The 16,810-nt window shown below is 37.0% G+C and overlaps 1 protein-coding gene across 1 annotated transcript; it reads right to left on the bottom strand.

Moving 5' to 3' along the window:
• Positions 1-355: 355 nt before the first annotated feature.
• On the bottom strand, positions 356-8,642 carry csf2rb (colony stimulating factor 2 receptor subunit beta). The gene is made up of 14 exons (XM_079457396.1): positions 8,535-8,642; positions 6,732-6,898; positions 5,929-6,070; positions 5,621-5,790; positions 5,388-5,539; positions 3,877-4,024; positions 3,629-3,752; positions 3,391-3,545; positions 3,095-3,222; positions 2,844-3,015; positions 2,571-2,667; positions 2,410-2,479; positions 1,795-1,892; positions 356-1,550 (listed from the first exon to the last, which is right to left on the bottom strand). The coding sequence occupies exons 2-14, from the start codon at positions 6,829-6,831 to the stop codon at positions 1,070-1,072; spliced, it is 2,037 nt and encodes a 678-aa protein (XP_079313522.1). The 5' UTR covers positions 6,832-6,898; positions 8,535-8,642; the 3' UTR covers positions 356-1,069.
• Positions 8,643-16,810: the final 8,168 nt, after the last annotated feature.

Genomic DNA, 16,810 nt, shown 5'->3' with positions numbered 1-16,810 from the left:
GAACATTACTGACATCCTATATAAAAAAGGAAGTCCCAGTGCAACAAGCTCATTAAACCATTTCGATGGCAGATAGGACTAGAAAAATTGATTGGAGAAACGGTTATGATATTTGTGCTTGTACAACTTTCTGAGGTGTTGTGTGGCCTGTTTTGTGTGTTAGTACAATTACAAAACGGTCACGAAAACACACCCGGCCAACATGAGGTGCAAAGTGGAGCAGATTAGTGGAGAGATAAATCAAATCTGCTCTGTGTGAAACTCGGATATCTGCAGCCTACCACAAACTCACATGAGATGGTATCTCACACTCGCACAGAAATAAACACATAAAATAACCCAAAGAGAACCAGTTATGAACTTCAGCAAAATCTTTAATACTTGGTTGGATGAGGACGCTTTGCAATCACACTAGTACAAGAACATTAAGACATGAAACATTTGCTGAAACAATGCATTTTATACTATTCTACACAATTGCACACAGTTATACATATATACAAAAAAAATTTTTTTTGATGCATTGCATTTATAGCTTTTTTGACTAGAAGGAAATAAAAAAAATAGTGTTCAAGTTTTTGTTAAGCAAATTGTAGGCGTTGGTTGTCATGACACATAACTTGCAACATGCATCATATGCAAACTGGATGTATATCCATTAAGCCAATTCAATCTGCTTTATTTACAAATAAGTACATTAAAACAGTTCAGTGTTCGACTTCTCCTCTTCAGTGGAATATGAGCCCTAAACACATACATTCATTTTCATCTAATGCGTTTGCGCTTCACAGCTACTGCCGACTTTGAAAAGCAGAAATGAAATTGAAAGCAACACTGTCATCTATTGGGCAGACTTGGCTACAGCACAAGATAATATCTTTGAGTCAAAATGTCCGACTGAGGTCCAACAAGTCTTTAACCTCATTGACTATGAGCATGTAAAACGTCTACATATATCTAAGGAGCAAAGATCGCTCAATACCAGTCTCCAACTGAGCCTCTGGGACCCTCTTATATTAAAAGCTTTCTTAAGCTTACAGGATCTTTTGAGTCATTGAGTCATCGATCATTATGTTCCAGGCTGTGACAGCGCCACATACCCTCTCGGCTCTGACTGGCTTACGCCAGCGCATGGCATCATGAAATAACCTGAAGGATGAAGGTGGACGATATTACCCTGATCTAATTTGGGGGTGTAAGCAGGGGGTTCGTCTGACGGGTTAATGGTCGAACTGTCGACAGGGGTGGGGTTTTGAGATACTAACATGGGAGGAGTCACAACATAGCCTCCGTTTGTTGGACCTGAATTCTCAGACGTTCCAGACAGGCCCGTGTGACATCTGTCAGAAGACGTATCATAGATTTCGTCCTGACCGCAGGACTCCTCGCAGCACAGAATATACGGCCCGCTGAAGCTCATTCCTGAATTGTCCTGGTATATGCCCTCCAACACATATGAGTGGCACAATCCATCTGACCATCTTTTCTTCGAAGCTGTGGGATCTGAACTCACAGCGTCCGTGTGTAACAAAAGTGGCTCCCCAGAGATACTGTCAGAAAAAATCAATATAGTTTAATAAGTTGATATCTGGTCAACATAATCTGCAGAACTGTTTAACAGTCAGCATATAGTACAGTTAGCTGAATTAGTTAATTTCTTTAAGACGGCCTATGTGCCCACATTGGTGGTGCCAAAGTTTTACTATATAGTAATGTTCTGGTGACCTTTTAAGGAAACTAAACTACATTTGTTTAGCGCCAACGATGTAAATGTAGAGATCTAAATGGACTAACCTGTTTTTGCAGACACTAATATTGTCGGTTGCCTGCAGTACGCACATGGATGTCTTCTCTTTCTCGCTCTGGAGATATGGCCATGCTGTGGTGGACTTCTTAAATAGACAGAGATAAAGAGTATTATTTAATGTATTGTACCGTACAACATAGTTTTCCAATTACCCAGGTGTTTTTGAAAAGGTTATTAGGGTTTACTAAAACTATTAAAACATTTCCGTTTACTGAACACAAATACAATTTTAATATAAAAAATAAATTTGTCAAACACTTGGATACTTTTTTTTTTGCCTCAGGTAAAAACTAAACTAAGTTTAAAATGAATCACTAAAATTATTAACTGAAAATAAAACTATGACAAAAATATAAATATAAACAATATAAAATATAAAAAAATTCAACTTATACAGTAACAGATAAACCAATTAAATTAATAATAATATGACAACTAAACTTAACATTGACATACAAACTAATCATATAAAAATCTAACTTAATTAAAAATATTACTTAAAACTACCATAAAACAAATTTAGAATAACATTTGGAAAATTCCAAATTGACCTATAACATTTAAGTATACCACTGTTCTAAGATCAGTCAGTAAAGACTCACCTTGATGATTTCCTCCATCACTCTGCTATTTATAGCCGATGGAATCGACCCATTCCATAATTTGATCCTTCTATTGAAAGAAGTACACACAGTCAAGGAAACAAATAAACATGGCAGCAAAAGTAATTGTTGTACACATCAAAAGTGAATACATATTTTACCTGTGACAGACTGGAAGGGCGTTGTAAAAGCCAATAAAGATCACAGCAACAGTCACACCAACCAAAATGTAGATTATGGTGGTAACGGACCAGGAAGCTACACAAACACAAACAGTTTTTGTAAAATATGCATCATTGCATCATGTCCTGGGTATCAAATACTTTCCTCAAATCATTTTACAAATATTTCCTGTAGGAAGGGCCTCCAGTTATTACCAAAGTCTATTCTACATATTGCCAAAAGGCAATTGCAAAAATAAAATGTAGTGTTACCTGGACTGGTAGTAAATACTTTTGGCGGTGACCATTTAGATGGCAGACCCTTGAGACCCTTACTAGCTTGAAGCAGAAATCTGATCTGGGCTTTGTATTGAGTTGAAGGATGTAGAGAGTTAGAAGAAATCTCAAACCCTGCATTCCCAGTTAGGTTGTACAGCGTTGACGTCTACAAAAAGAAAATCACGACAATGCTCACTAACAGTTTAGTGCACTGAAAAACAGATACGTTCTGTTAACATCAGTACCTCATCGGTTGAGATTTTCAGCTGGATGAAGAATGTTTCTGGTGTAAAGACAGTTGGCGTAGACCAACTCAGACTGAAAACCCCATTTGCCTCTTTCACATGCACCAGGTCGGGCTGTGGAAGTTGAACTGGAGAAGATAAACGTGCAATTTTAGTTCAGAGTTCAGTCTTTAGTTTCATCTGGTTTTAAAATCTTGCATCTTGAATCACTCGCAGCTACCATAAGGTGTGTAATGTTCCTCCTGCACACTAGGTGGAAGCATTGAAATACTCAAGAAAAGTATTCTTATACTCACTGTTTTCCGAGGGGTGGAATTGTCTGCTGTGGCACACTGGTCTCAAATCCACTGTTAACAGGTATGGATCCGAAGTATTTATGGGACAGTAAAACTCAGACACCTCAGCACCTCTCGACTTCAGCAAAGGAGTTTCACAACAAGGCGTGGAGGCTCTGAAGGCCAAAAAAGCAGCTTCAATGTACACAGTTAAAATCAATAATCAAATATAGCACGTGATTCTGTGGGTTATACTCACTGAGTGTCACTGTGACGGCACCAAAGATGATACGACATGAAGTGAGACATTTCTGTCTTCATCTGCCAGCTGCACGTCACATTTGTGTCTCCTTCTATCACACACTGCAGATTAAATACTCCACCTATGGGTGTGAGGGAACATGGAAAGTGGAGATGTATAAAGCATATGTATATAAAGAATATTTATTTGAGCATTTTTAACATGTTTCATATGGACCAGATTTATATAGACTGAGCTCATCGCACCACTGTGGGTTTTCCAGGACACCTGTTGGCTCCAGTTGCTCCAGAGTCCAACAGCATCTCGGGCCCTCACTCTGGCTTGGTAAAGGTAACCAGGCAACAGCATTTGCTTGTCAATCATATACTCCGAGGCACTGATGTTATCCACAGTCTATCACAATAAATAAAACTAATGAATCTCACAAATACACATTCAAATTTGAATACACATATACATTGTTTTAAAGGAATTGTTCACTTTCAACATACATTTTCATGATAATTTACTCACCCCTGTTTTCATCCAAGATGTTTATGTATTTTTTTCTTTAGTCAAAAAGAAATTCAGGTTTCTGATGAAAAAATTCCAGGATTATTCTCCATATAGTGGACTTCAATGGACTCCAAACGGATGAAGGTCAAAATGACAGTTTCAGTGCAGCTTCAAAGGGCCTTAAACGATACCAGACAATAAATTAAAAACAATTGATATGCTTTATAAACACAAATGCTCGCCTTGCTCTGTTCTGCAAAGCGCGTTCACAACTTCATGTAATATGTAATTACGTTGAAAAGGTCACGCTTGATGTTAGTAGGGCAGGGCGAAAAAATCCATCTTCTCCAAAGTTCAAAATCGTCCGACATCATTGTTTTACCTTTAACTTTCTTTTTTGTAAATGGCGTTTAACGTAGTATTTGCATGTTCAACTTGTAAACACTGACTTGGTACTTCAGCCTGCGTCAAACGTGACCGTTTCAACGTAATTACGTATTACGTGAAGTCGCTTTGCAGGACAGAACAAGGCGAGCATTCGTGTTTGTAAAGCATATACATATTGAGTTTTTTTTAGAAAAAGACTCTTATTCATTGTCTGGTATCGTTTAAGGCCCTGAAGCTGTAATTTTGACCTTCAGCCGTTTGGAGTCCATTGAAGTCCACTATATGGAGATTAATCGTGGAATGTTTTCATCAAAAACATGAATTTCTTTTTGACTAAAGAAAAAAAGTAATAAACATCTTGGATGACAACAGGGGTGAGTAAATTATCATTAAAATGTATGTTGAAAGTGAACGATTCCTTTAATACACACAGTCAGTAACTTTCCACATCTTTAAAGCACATTGGTGTTCAGTTTCACAATGCTAGCGTTGCTCTTTCATGTGGAAACCTTATCTTTAGTGGGAAGCTTAAGGGTTGAGGTTATAACACTGTTTTTCGAGAATGGTAGATTGTACAGTATGATTAATATTCGGGTTTTTTGAGTCTTATTGCGGTTTGGAGAAAATAAAAGTTGTGTAGTGTTGAGAGGTGTTTGTGTGAGGTCACATGTAGCGGCGCTGCTCTTTTTTTTCAATTTAATGCAACTTATGTATATGAAAACATTAAAAAGTTAAACGGAAAAATTAACATGAATTCTTCATATTTGCTCAACACTTGTTCAATGGTAACATTGAGGCACTCAAGCATGGATATCACAAGTTTGAATCTCAGGTTTCTGACTTCTCACTTTATGTGCTTGTTTGTCATACTCACAGTCCAGTCCTGCCCGTCCATGCTGTACTGAAGCTGATACGTGAGCATACGTGTAATATTTGAGGATGCAGGATACGAGCTTCTCCATGACAACACATGACCTCCGTTATTGGACCGTTTCTCTGTCAAGTCAATTGGGGACAGAACTTTTCCTGTAAACACACACAACCAATTGCAAAAGGCTTTTCCACACAAAATACTGCATATAAATATATTTTTTATAGAACACTCACCGTGCTGGGCTACACTGAAAGATTTCCTTCCCAATTCACGGGGCACGTTGAAGTAGACAGTGTGACTGGTGACAGCGACAAACCTTTTAGTGTAGTAGCGACAGCTGTAGGAAATCTTCCCATTGGATAAAGCAACACCGGGACCAAGGAGGGCACAAAGTGTATCTTTACTACAGAGGAATAAAACAGTCAGGAAGACCTGCATTTATATATTTCTTTATATCACTCTGTTAATATTGTTTAAATGTATAAGTACCTATTGCCTTGTTTGTTAACATTAAATAACACATTTATTTTTTTCCACTTACTTATTCATTCGTTCCCTGTAATAGAGTCGTGAGGTTCCATTTCCTGCAGGCCGTGAGTGAACATGAGAATCTTCTTCCCATGTGCATTGTACATAGGTCTTATAATCAGTCAAGCACTGCAGAGAATCCATCACTGGAGATACTAAAAGGAGAGGTCAAAGGTCAGTATTGAAGGTAATGATGCTGTTTCATTTTGGAAATGCATTGGAAGGAAATGACTAAGGGATGAATGGTCACCTTCGACCTGAGATGTAGCTCACCTCAACCCAAATTCATTTATTTATTTGTACACAAAAAAGTTTGAACAAAATGTACTTTTCAGTTCTATAGAAGAACGTCATGAGGGCTTGGTAGACATGATTGTATGTAGATGATGACAGACTTTTTGTTAATCTTTGTTTTTGTTATTTTTATCTATAAACACTGCACATTGCAAACATATTAAAACAGAAGCCTTTTGCATTTGGCAGACGCTTTCATATTTAAAGTAACTTACAGTGAATTTACACTTTATCGGCAACATCTGTCCACCATAAAAACCCATCGCAATATTTAAATCACACTTAAGGTTTTCACAGACAAGAACATCCATAGGCTTGCTAGACTCTGGCCATGGTCTGTTATTGTCAATCTGCTCAACTCAAAGTTGTCACAAAGCAAATTTTCATTTAAAGCATTAGTGATGATACAATTTCTATGTATTAGTCATGGATGAAAATCACAACAGGATCTGGTGGACATAGTTCTGAACTAAACAGGATTTAAAAAATAAACAGACTAAAAGCCGTATCGTTCTCTCTCACCAGTCCCAGGTTTGGCGTCATGAAGTGGGCATTGGTGAGCGGTGGTGGACCCGACCAGTAGACCAAGCATGGTCATAAGCAGTGTTCCAATGAAAAACATGACGGCAGGGATGCAAGATCAGAATCCAGGGAGAGACAGGTAATTCTTGAGGTTACTTCCAGGAGATCTGAATATTTTGGAACGATGTGATGAAATGCAAGACAACATGCATTAAAAGCTTGTCGAGCTTATAAACTGCCACTTATTCATGCACACAGATAAAGAGGTTGTTAAAGAGACTGCGGACATCCGTGGTTCTAAGGTTTTCACACTATATTTAGGCACAAAGCTTCCTTCCCCTTTACTACTTGCCTCATGCGATCACTTAAACCAATGTACATATACTTGTTTTTTTAAGTAAACAAGAATACAACCAAAAACACTTTAGCAAGTGAAATATTTTCAATAATGAATCATATTGACCACACAATTTACAACACGTCTCTAAAATGTACATGCACAGTCACAACAGATGTAGGTTATTGTCCAAACGTCTGAGGCTGTCAAGCTCAGCTTGTACAGAACTGCCTCTGTATTCCAGATGCTTATATCACTTCTAGACACACACATTTTTCATTTTTCACATGATTAAATATGCAGTATTTTTAAGTATTACTTACTGTTTGTGACAAAAACCAATTGTCATGCAAATCCATCATAAAACTGGGCATCTTTCATTAAAAATGACGAATCCATCAGTCAAAAGGACACATAAGGAGCCGTTTTGCGCCATTTCATGTCGCACGCTCCAGATTTTCATGCAGCTAACGAAATTTCTCATACAACAGCGGTAACAGGGGTAACCTGACCATCCGCCCATACGTACGACTACAGTAAACACAGACACGGAACCTCACGCTGTTTCTCGCAACTGCCAGGAAACATCAAGGTGAGGGATTTCCCCATCTTAAAGAGTCTGAGGGGCGTTTGGGGGAGAGAGAGAATACAATCAGACTTACTTTTCTCTAAAGTTGACTTTAAAATGTACTTAGTTTTAAAATTTGGGTGGGATGCCATGTTTTATTTTCTTTGAGCTTTCATTCAAGTCAGAAGTTGGGTATCGTATATTGCTATATTCAGTTTCAGTAAAGTACATGTAGGTGAGCGCACTCAAAGGAAAAAGAAAGTACAAATATTTTTCCTCGCACCACGTTTCTGTGGTGACAATTGTCACCTAGTGTTTTAGTCATGGTAAATCTTACGGGTCTTCACGTACACTAAAAGAATCAGTGTGTGGTATCATTGAAGTTTTCAATACGGCATGTGTTAAGTTTCCAAACCCAATTTATGCCGCGACAACACTGATCTTTGAGATGATCACGTAAGTTAAAAATAGATATTAACGTTTATTTACAGATAAAGTGGAGAATAGAGATATACCATCACACTTATCGAGACGCTTTATGATACTGAAAACAAGGGCACATGATCAATTTAATTTCTCATATTTTCCTTATCTAATGGTTCAGTTTCGGTCCCATTTACTGATAATGGAAATAGGCTATTTAGAAAATCTCCCATACCCAGACTGAGGTTATTTTAACTATTTAAGATGAAAGGACTTAGTTGAATAACTATTTGTCCTGATCTTGCAATTTATAGGAATTTCCCATTTATTTATTCATTTGTAAGTTATTAGCTGCACATTTTCCTCTTTCCTGGATTAAGCCCAAGGCAATTCGATTATATTTTGGTATCATAATATAATTCATTCTAGAAAAATAATAATCTTGTGTGCTTTTTCGATTTAAGGAATTTCTTACCTTTTTGTTGTCAAAAATGTCCTGGTAAACATTCCATTCCTCTATGGACACAATTGTGTTACTGTCTGTGTCTATCAATTTACTTCCCCAGTGTGTTATCATGTGTCTTAGAGGGAGTGTGCTTATAGTTCTTACGAGTGCATAATTTACTCAGATAACCTCGAAACCAGCAGTTCCCCTTTTTCAACTGCATAAAAACGTAACTAGCTTGGTCATCAGAAACTTTCTTTCTAACTTTGTAACTTCCAGCTTGCGATTGAAACAAGGTTGGCACATAAGTCCTTCTTGACCATACAGTTTCCGTGCTTAGTGTGAATCAATAAGTTTATTCTGATGTCTTGCAATCAATACATTTCATTGACATAGTTTAGTATCACAGTTAGTATACTACTGAGCAGTCTTGGGTAAATTACTCTGAAAACGTAATTAATTACTAGTTACTAATAATAACTAAATACTAACAATTAAATTACAACAACAAATTGCTCTCTCCAAAAAAGTATTTGATAACTTTTTACTAACTACTTTCTATATCCTACATCAACCTTAGAATTGATTCAAGGATAGACATTAATTCATTCAAATAAAGAATAAATAACTACATAAATTATTCTTATTAACAATTATACAAATGTGAGAAGGATACATAAAAGGGGTCATATGGCACGAATACGTGTTTTTCAGTGTTTTTGGTGTCTTGTGAGTTGCCCATGCATGCATTAGACATGTAAAATTGTAAAAAATTCTAAAAGCGAATGCTCATCCCAACCTGCCTGAAATGCCTCGTGTAACCATACCCCAACGAATGTACGACATTTCTTGGTATGACTTGACTAAGACCCCCCAAATGTTTACGCTAGTAAGGTGAGCGTACTTGTAAATCTCACTGTATTGTATTGTTTAATTACATCAGAAGTACTTGTAATTAAATTACAGAAAAATAAGAGTAATCCTTTACTTTACATTTTCAAGGGGAGAGTAATTAAATTACAGTAACTAGTTACACCCAGCACTGCTACCGAGGTTAAATATGGAGAATGAGTCAAAGGGTTCGTACAGACATGCACGCTATCGAGCACTTCTAAACACACGTATTCACACCCACAAGTGCTCATTTAAGAACACATTCACGCTCACACACCCAAATTCACACCCAAATGACACCCATGAACACAACACATCCCAGAACTCACACTAATGCAATATATCAAGAACTTTCCAGTTAAAGGCAGGATAGCTGAAGATCTGTTTTTGTTTCTCTTCCCTAATATTTTGTCAAAATTATATTTTATTCTTCTAGAACTTCTGCCACTCGATCATGGCAGTCTGTCAAACCGCACGTCAAAAAGAAAAATAATGAGGAAGACGAGAAGAAAACAAGACGAGATAAAGAAAGATTGTGTGAAGATATGTTTTAGGTTGTGGTTCGTTTTTTACACACGAACGGAAACATAATGATGCTTTTGTTGTTATGAGCATCATTCTTTGCTGAAGTGTTTTTGCAAGGAATTTTATGTTTTATTTTGTTGACTTGCTGTAGTGCAGTAGTTCTTAAATGCGGCATTACATTTACATTTAGTGACTTACAAAGTGACTTACAAAGTAGGGGAAAACATTAGAAGCAGTTTGTTTAACAAAAGAACAACAACGCAAAGGTGCAGTAAAAACTGGTCTCGGTTAGCCTACCACAGTATACGAAGTATAAGGGGGGATAGGGAAGTTGAGAAGAAGTAGAAGACTGTACTAATGGGTCAGATGTTGACGGAAGAGATGTGTTTTTAGCTGATTCTTTAAGACAACTACAGATTCCGCTGATCTTGTGGCACGAGGGAGAACGTTGAACGCATTTGAAGAAAGTGCGTGAACTGCACTGCGTGACTGCACACGTGTAAACAATCAAAATGTTTCGGTGTACCCTTCTGTCTGGACTTACTCTAGTCTAGACTAAAGTAACACAAAGCTATATCAATACAGATGCAAATTATACAGCATGTACTATGGGGCTTTGAGAATGACCTGTAAAGTGGGTTCTGGCCTGGGCACTTACTAACATCAAGGGAAATAATAAATACAGGCAAATTGTAGATGATGATGATGATTAGATAAATCAGTTATTTTGTACAAAATTAAATGTGTTGCGTGAATTAATATCATTATAGCTGTATTTTACGTTATTTCCCAGGACAGAATACTTTGCACTCAAGTCCATTTTCAAATGTTGCGTGTCATCGGAAACAAGCACACATGAACGTCACCACATTGTAAATACGAGTGGGAAATGGGATTTTCTTTGAGTCTCGACTCGCGAGTCTCCAAGTTGTGGGCGTGTCAGTGAGAAAAGGGCATTAACGGTTGTTGCTAGAAGGGATACAGCTACGGACGGAAAAGGTGCAGAATCTCACCATATAAATACATTAAATAACATTAGCAAACGCCCAAACTTAACCTAACCTTACAATAATAAAAAACGATTATTTTGTAGTTGACGCGATAGTTGAAGTTATTGCTCATTTTTTCATTAAGATAAAGTGCACTGACATTTTTCTTGTTCCAAATGTACCTTAACTCACCTGAATGTGTTAAATTCCAAATCAGAAATGCATCTTTGCGGGACTATTGCGCTTTTTTAGCTTTTGGCGCGTTTTGTTTAAAGTGGACTAGCGGAAGTTTGTTGCATTGACACGGGCCTGGGCGTTGTGAGCCATGACATGAGGCATTAGGATAAAATGCCATGTATTGATACGTTATGATGGTAAGAGTCCTTCACTCCATTGAGAGTGTTGCAGGTGTTGCGCAATTCGAGTTATTTGTAAATGGTGAACCAATGATGCATTCAGGCTTGATGCATTTGGTGCACATGGCTACCTTTACAAAAATCAACCATAGTTTTACCACAGCAACTACGGTATTTGTTTAACAACCATAGTAACCACAAATTTAGCTCACCGTTGTTTTACCATAGTCGCCACAGTTAAAACATGGTAATACAATTATATATCAATATGTTAAAACAGGAACTCTAAATGTTACACTATTTCTTTCATAAAGTTAGCATGCACCACTATGGGAACCACTAGTGCACATTGTCATGATTCTGCTGCATCATGTCATGTTTCTAAGTATAGTGGCAGGATCATGACAGAACCTCATGTTTAATGTGGAGAGAGGCAATTATTGTTGTAATGGCCTTCCATACGCTCTCTCCAGGTCTCGTCTCTGTTCCCATCCTCTCGTTATTGATTAATGCCCTACACCTGTTTCCCTCTTGATTTGCTCCCTTACTTAATGCCCTTGTGTCTTCTGTCTTGTGCTGGTTCATTGTGGTTTCGTTTGGTGAGTTCATGTGTCCTGTTAGTTAAGTTATTTGTAGTTCATGTTTAAAGTTTATTGTAGTCTTGTTTAAGTGTAGTTAGTTTTAGTCCTGTCTTGTTATTGTACCCGTGTCATGTTTTGTTATGTTACCCCCACGTGGGTCTTTGTTTTATTATTTATTAAATATATGTTAACCCCTTAACCGCTGTTTGCACCTGGGTCCTCTGTCCTTGTCTCACTACTCGAGAATCATGACACACATGTAATAATAGAAATATTATGTAATGGTCTGGGTTCTAGTTATAATTCCTCAAAATAAAGTTGAGTTTCCTATAGATAGCTGCAGGTTACCATAAGAGAGCTCTTGTTTACATTATGCAATGATAATGACCCATTCTATTCTATCTAACTGTGTTTTTCTCCTGTTATTTTAGGTGAATATCATATTCATTTACAGAGCAGCTTCATGTTCTCAAAATCGAGTGTGTGATCGTTTGCATGTCACACATGACTGATATCTGGATTCCCCTTTTTCTTTTTTAATTCTATATCGGTTCACCTCGATTGAATCTCACACCTTTACTCCTGTGTTACTTTTACGTGTTTGCATACACCCTTTTCTGTATTTTTACTCACTTTAATGAAAAATAAAGTGCATTAAAGTCCATTAAAGGACAGATCGGCAATATTGCACACCATGTTCAGAAAAGTTATTTCAAAGATGCCATCTAGAGATTTATAAACCCTGGTAAGTGATTCAGTTTCCTGCGATAATTCTCCAGAGGAAAATATTGAAATCAATGATTCAATCCAGAGGATAATGTAGGAGATTATACATGTGTTATGTAGTTGCTGGTTTCCCTTTTTCAAGATCACTGTCACGCCTGCATCTTCTGTGGCCTGCAGTTCGTTTTTTCCCCCAGAGCCTTTTGTTTTAGTTTTGTTTCTCAAATGAAATAAGTGTCATTTTACGCGGTTTGTTAAAGCAGCAAATCTTCTTGTGTTATGCTTATGATTGCAAATTCAGAACAAGACAAACATGCTGTTTTTTCTGTAGTGTGTAAAGCTAACAGTCTGAAAGTCTGAGATATCTTTGGTTGATTAGTCAGAAAGGAAGTTTTGCCTCCCTGGTCGACTAGTCAAGGTTCTTGTGACTTATTTTGCAGTGTTGTGTCTATTCATAGTGAACTCAACAAGCACATGTAGCTCCCTTTTTAGAATTGGCTCTGCCATCTTTTACACTAAACCCATTTGTTTAGTGTTCATGCTGTTTATTTTGAGTTCTGCACTCACCTTTAATCTTAAAACAGACTGTTTTGTACTCGGGTACAAAGGTTCGGTTGCACAATGAAGCTAAAATATTTAACAGGGCCTGTATTTGGAGTAATTTGCATTCTTTGAATGATGCCCTAAAGCAACATCATATATAACACACTGTAAATCCCTCTATGCCTTATAAATGAGGGTAATATCAATAACAAGGAACTAGAAACTCGTTGAAAATAATTGTAAGTCGATCATCTTTCTTTGACATGCTCATTCATAATTCAATGCAAATTTCCTATTTCAGAAATGTGTTTATCAATTTAAACAATGTAAAACCGATATAATAGACCGAGTTTGTGTTTCTTTCTTTTTTTTCTTTACCCAACCTAAAAGCACAAGCAAACATGCGCACTCCCACCAAGTCATCTCAGTTTCCTGTCAGGGCCTTGTTACAAGAAGTTCCTAAGAAGTTGCGACTTCTGAGTGACGTATTGTGCTGTTTCTTTTAAACATAAGTCTGCTTCCTGTGACCTCAGCTGCCCGTGGTTGCATTTGTGAGTGATGGGACTTTGTCCTTGAAGTTGTGGTTGTCTGGGTTTGTTTAAGATGTTTTGTTTACAGTTTTGCCCATTTCTTTTTTCTTCCACCAATAATGACATTTTCAAAAAGATCCAATGCCTTTTATAGTGTAATTGATTCTGACGGAGTTCTAAAGTTGTTTTGCGTCCTTTAAGACACTCGATGTGATCTCTCAGTGTTTGTGTTTGTGGGTATTTGGGCAGGTTTTGTCCTTCATGCTGGAGCTGTGCAATTGACTCTTCGGCTGGCTGGAATGGACTGAAATTCCCATGGGATCTCTGAAGGATGCTGCATGCTCTATATACTTTAATATCCATTCCACTGTATGGTTTTAAATACGAACAATCCTGTAGGTTTATAACTGAGAGGTTATTGGTCCAGAGAAGTGTCATCACACGTCTTATTTCTTTGCAACCAAAGCTTTAGTCATCCCACACTCAAGGCGCTGTAATATTTATTTGAGGATTATTGGAGGATGTCACCTTCAATGTAAGTTTGTGGAATTTTGTTTTACTCATTTTATTGTGTGGCAGAAATCAATACATTTGAAAAGTAACAGCATACATAAGTAGGCTACGGCAACGCATCAAATGATGTGAAGTGATTCATTTCTGTAACACAGTCAGATTTGTAGTATTTTAACACTTATTTGTAGTAACCCCACTGGGAAAAGGACTCATTTGGGTTCTAATTGGGTTGTAAACAAAACATTTTTGCGCGCAAAACAGACCTTCCCTGAAAACTTTCCTCCAGATTCACAAATATTGTTTCGCAAATGTTGCATAAATGCATAGGATACTAATAGGTTATGCTTACCAATACATTTATCAATTAAACTGTGTCCACCGAAATGGACAGTGGAGTTTTTATATAGCTAAAATAATAATACCTGGTGCTCTTCTGAAAACGACCAGCTGGTTGGCGCATGAGAGCGTTTTGGAAGCACTCTGCGTTTTTCCGGAGATGCGTTGGTTGCAGTGATTTGGAATATCCATGACAGTTACATATGTCTTATTTAAAGAATATTACTGAATAGACCGAACAATCAGCAATATTAATTTCTCCATTGTTGTCTATAATGTGTTGTATGATGGATGGTCAATGCAGTGTTTGTCCCGCCTCTCCTCTACTGAGGTTGGACAGCTGTGCAAAAAAGGACTGTGATGAGCTTTGCGTTTTACCCAAAGTTAAAGAGTAAAAAATGAAGGGCAAAAAGTTCCTTAAATATCATTTTCATACACAGTAAATGTAAATGTAGTGTCATCAGTTTGTCTAAAATAATACAGAACGTTTGAATATTTTACGCACCATTTACACGTGGTAAGGAGCAGGTGTAAATTTCTAATATTTTGAACTTTGCCAACAAAAATACTGCCCCCCATTTGCACACACAATACATGTTTTGAACGATATAAAGATAAATAATGGGGTTTCTATCCCTTCCCACTCCTGTTCATTTAACAGATCACTAATGTTGTCCCCTACGTTAAAGCGTTGTAAGTTGAATTAACAAGAGACAAGATCATTGAAATATTGCTGAATTTGTCTTAGTCAGTAAACATCCTTAGAATGTCATTTGCATTTCCCCTGAGAGTTTGTTTGCCTGCAGTCTCTCTGCAGAGTAAATGTGCTGAAGTCTCCGAAGTGCCTCTAGTGGGGGTTTGCTGGAAATGCGTGTGTCGACCCTCAAGTCTGATGTGAGGAGATGAGCTCATTATTATCTGATCTTTTATTGCATGTCTAAGTGGATTTAGGGATCAGCTTGATGTGTGACATTAAATCAATAAATTCTCTACTGGATCCCAAAATAAACTGAAATGTAGTTTTAGTTTGTGGTTCCTTTTCGTAAATCTATGCACTCTCTCCTGCGTGTACTGGATAATTCGTAAGCAGACTTCTTATATTAAACAGGGAGGATCAGCAAATATTAGGTGCCAAAACAAGTGTTGATGTGTCCATCAAAATTAAAATGGAGCCTATTGAGAAGCTTTTCTTTACTGATCTTTTTCTTTCTCTCTTGCTTGTTCTCTCTCTTGCTATTTTGTAATACATTATGCTAAAGTTAGTCATTTATCCCTTATTGCTAAACCAGACATTGCTGGTAAGTTCGTGGTAGAAGTGAATCACTCTTTGTTGCGGAACAGTAGATGTGAACTGAATTGTGGCTTGTATAATTCTGTTATGTGGCTTACTCTTACTGTGGTCTTACTGCTGGCTCTTTGCAGAACAGCATGTAGCTTGATGTGATATTGAACGTCATTAGTGTTTCGCTGATCTGGGACCTGTGCTGGCCGGGAGCCTAAAAGCATTCTTTCACCAATACCAAGAACCCCAGTAAGCCAGCGCAAACCACTCTACACACATAACACTTCCCAAAAAGCTTGGGTAAATGAGCAGACATACTTGTAGTTGGTTCAGACACTTGTCAGTCAACTCAAAACACTGAGTACATCCTTTTTCTAACTAGAAAGAATCCTTTCCAAATGTCAAAATGTTACAACATTTAATTTTCTATATTAATATTGAGCAATAACACATGAAATAACACCTACATAAAATTTTTTACTCTCCTTTAAAGCCAGAAGCAAAGAACTAGAACTAGAAATCTGCTTTAACTCATTCTGTGAATGAGTCTTAATATGTGTGTACATACTGTACATTCACATTTATATGGGAATGATGTGTGTGCAATAAATACTTAATAAAAGATCAAATGTGATGAATATTAGATTCATTTTCGTTTTCCTTTCTAAATTTATCTGTATGCTTAATATACAGTATAGCCATATATTTTCAAAGCATATTTTGCTGTATATAGAAAAATACCAGCGCCAGTTTTCAATATATGGAAATGTAATATGTTTATTTCGCAGTATATTTTCATATATTTCTGTTCCGAAAGGGTCCGTTCCTCACATGCAAATCTGTCAAATTCCTTCAGTATTATTTTAGCACGTTATTAAGAAGTAATTGTGTTCGTGCCTTGAGGTGTCATTATTATTTTGTATCCTTTCTCTCATCAACGCGTATTTGCTTATATGGCATATTTCAGTTTCTACATTTTGTTCAATTACAAGACATTTAAATAACATTTTTAATCATTTATTATCTCTTATAGA

This window comes from Barbatula barbatula (genome assembly GCF_947034865.1).
Source record: "Barbatula barbatula genome assembly, chromosome: 5".
Lineage (NCBI taxonomy): Eukaryota > Metazoa > Chordata > Actinopteri > Cypriniformes > Nemacheilidae > Barbatula > Barbatula barbatula.
This window is presented reverse-complemented; position numbering and strand designations above follow the sequence as displayed.

Coding starts and splice junctions, on each gene's coding strand:
- csf2rb (XM_079457396.1), bottom strand. CDS start 6,831: ATGTTTTTCATTGGAACACTGCTTATGACCATGCTTGGTCTACTGGTC. Junction 5,791..5,928: donor TACAGGGAACGAATGAATAA/GTAAGTGGAAAA, acceptor ATTCCTCTGTAG/TAAAGATACACTTTGTGCCC. Junction 3,753..3,876: donor GTCCTGGAAAACCCACAGTG/GTGCGATGAGCT, acceptor TCACACCCATAG/GTGGAGTATTTAATCTGCAG.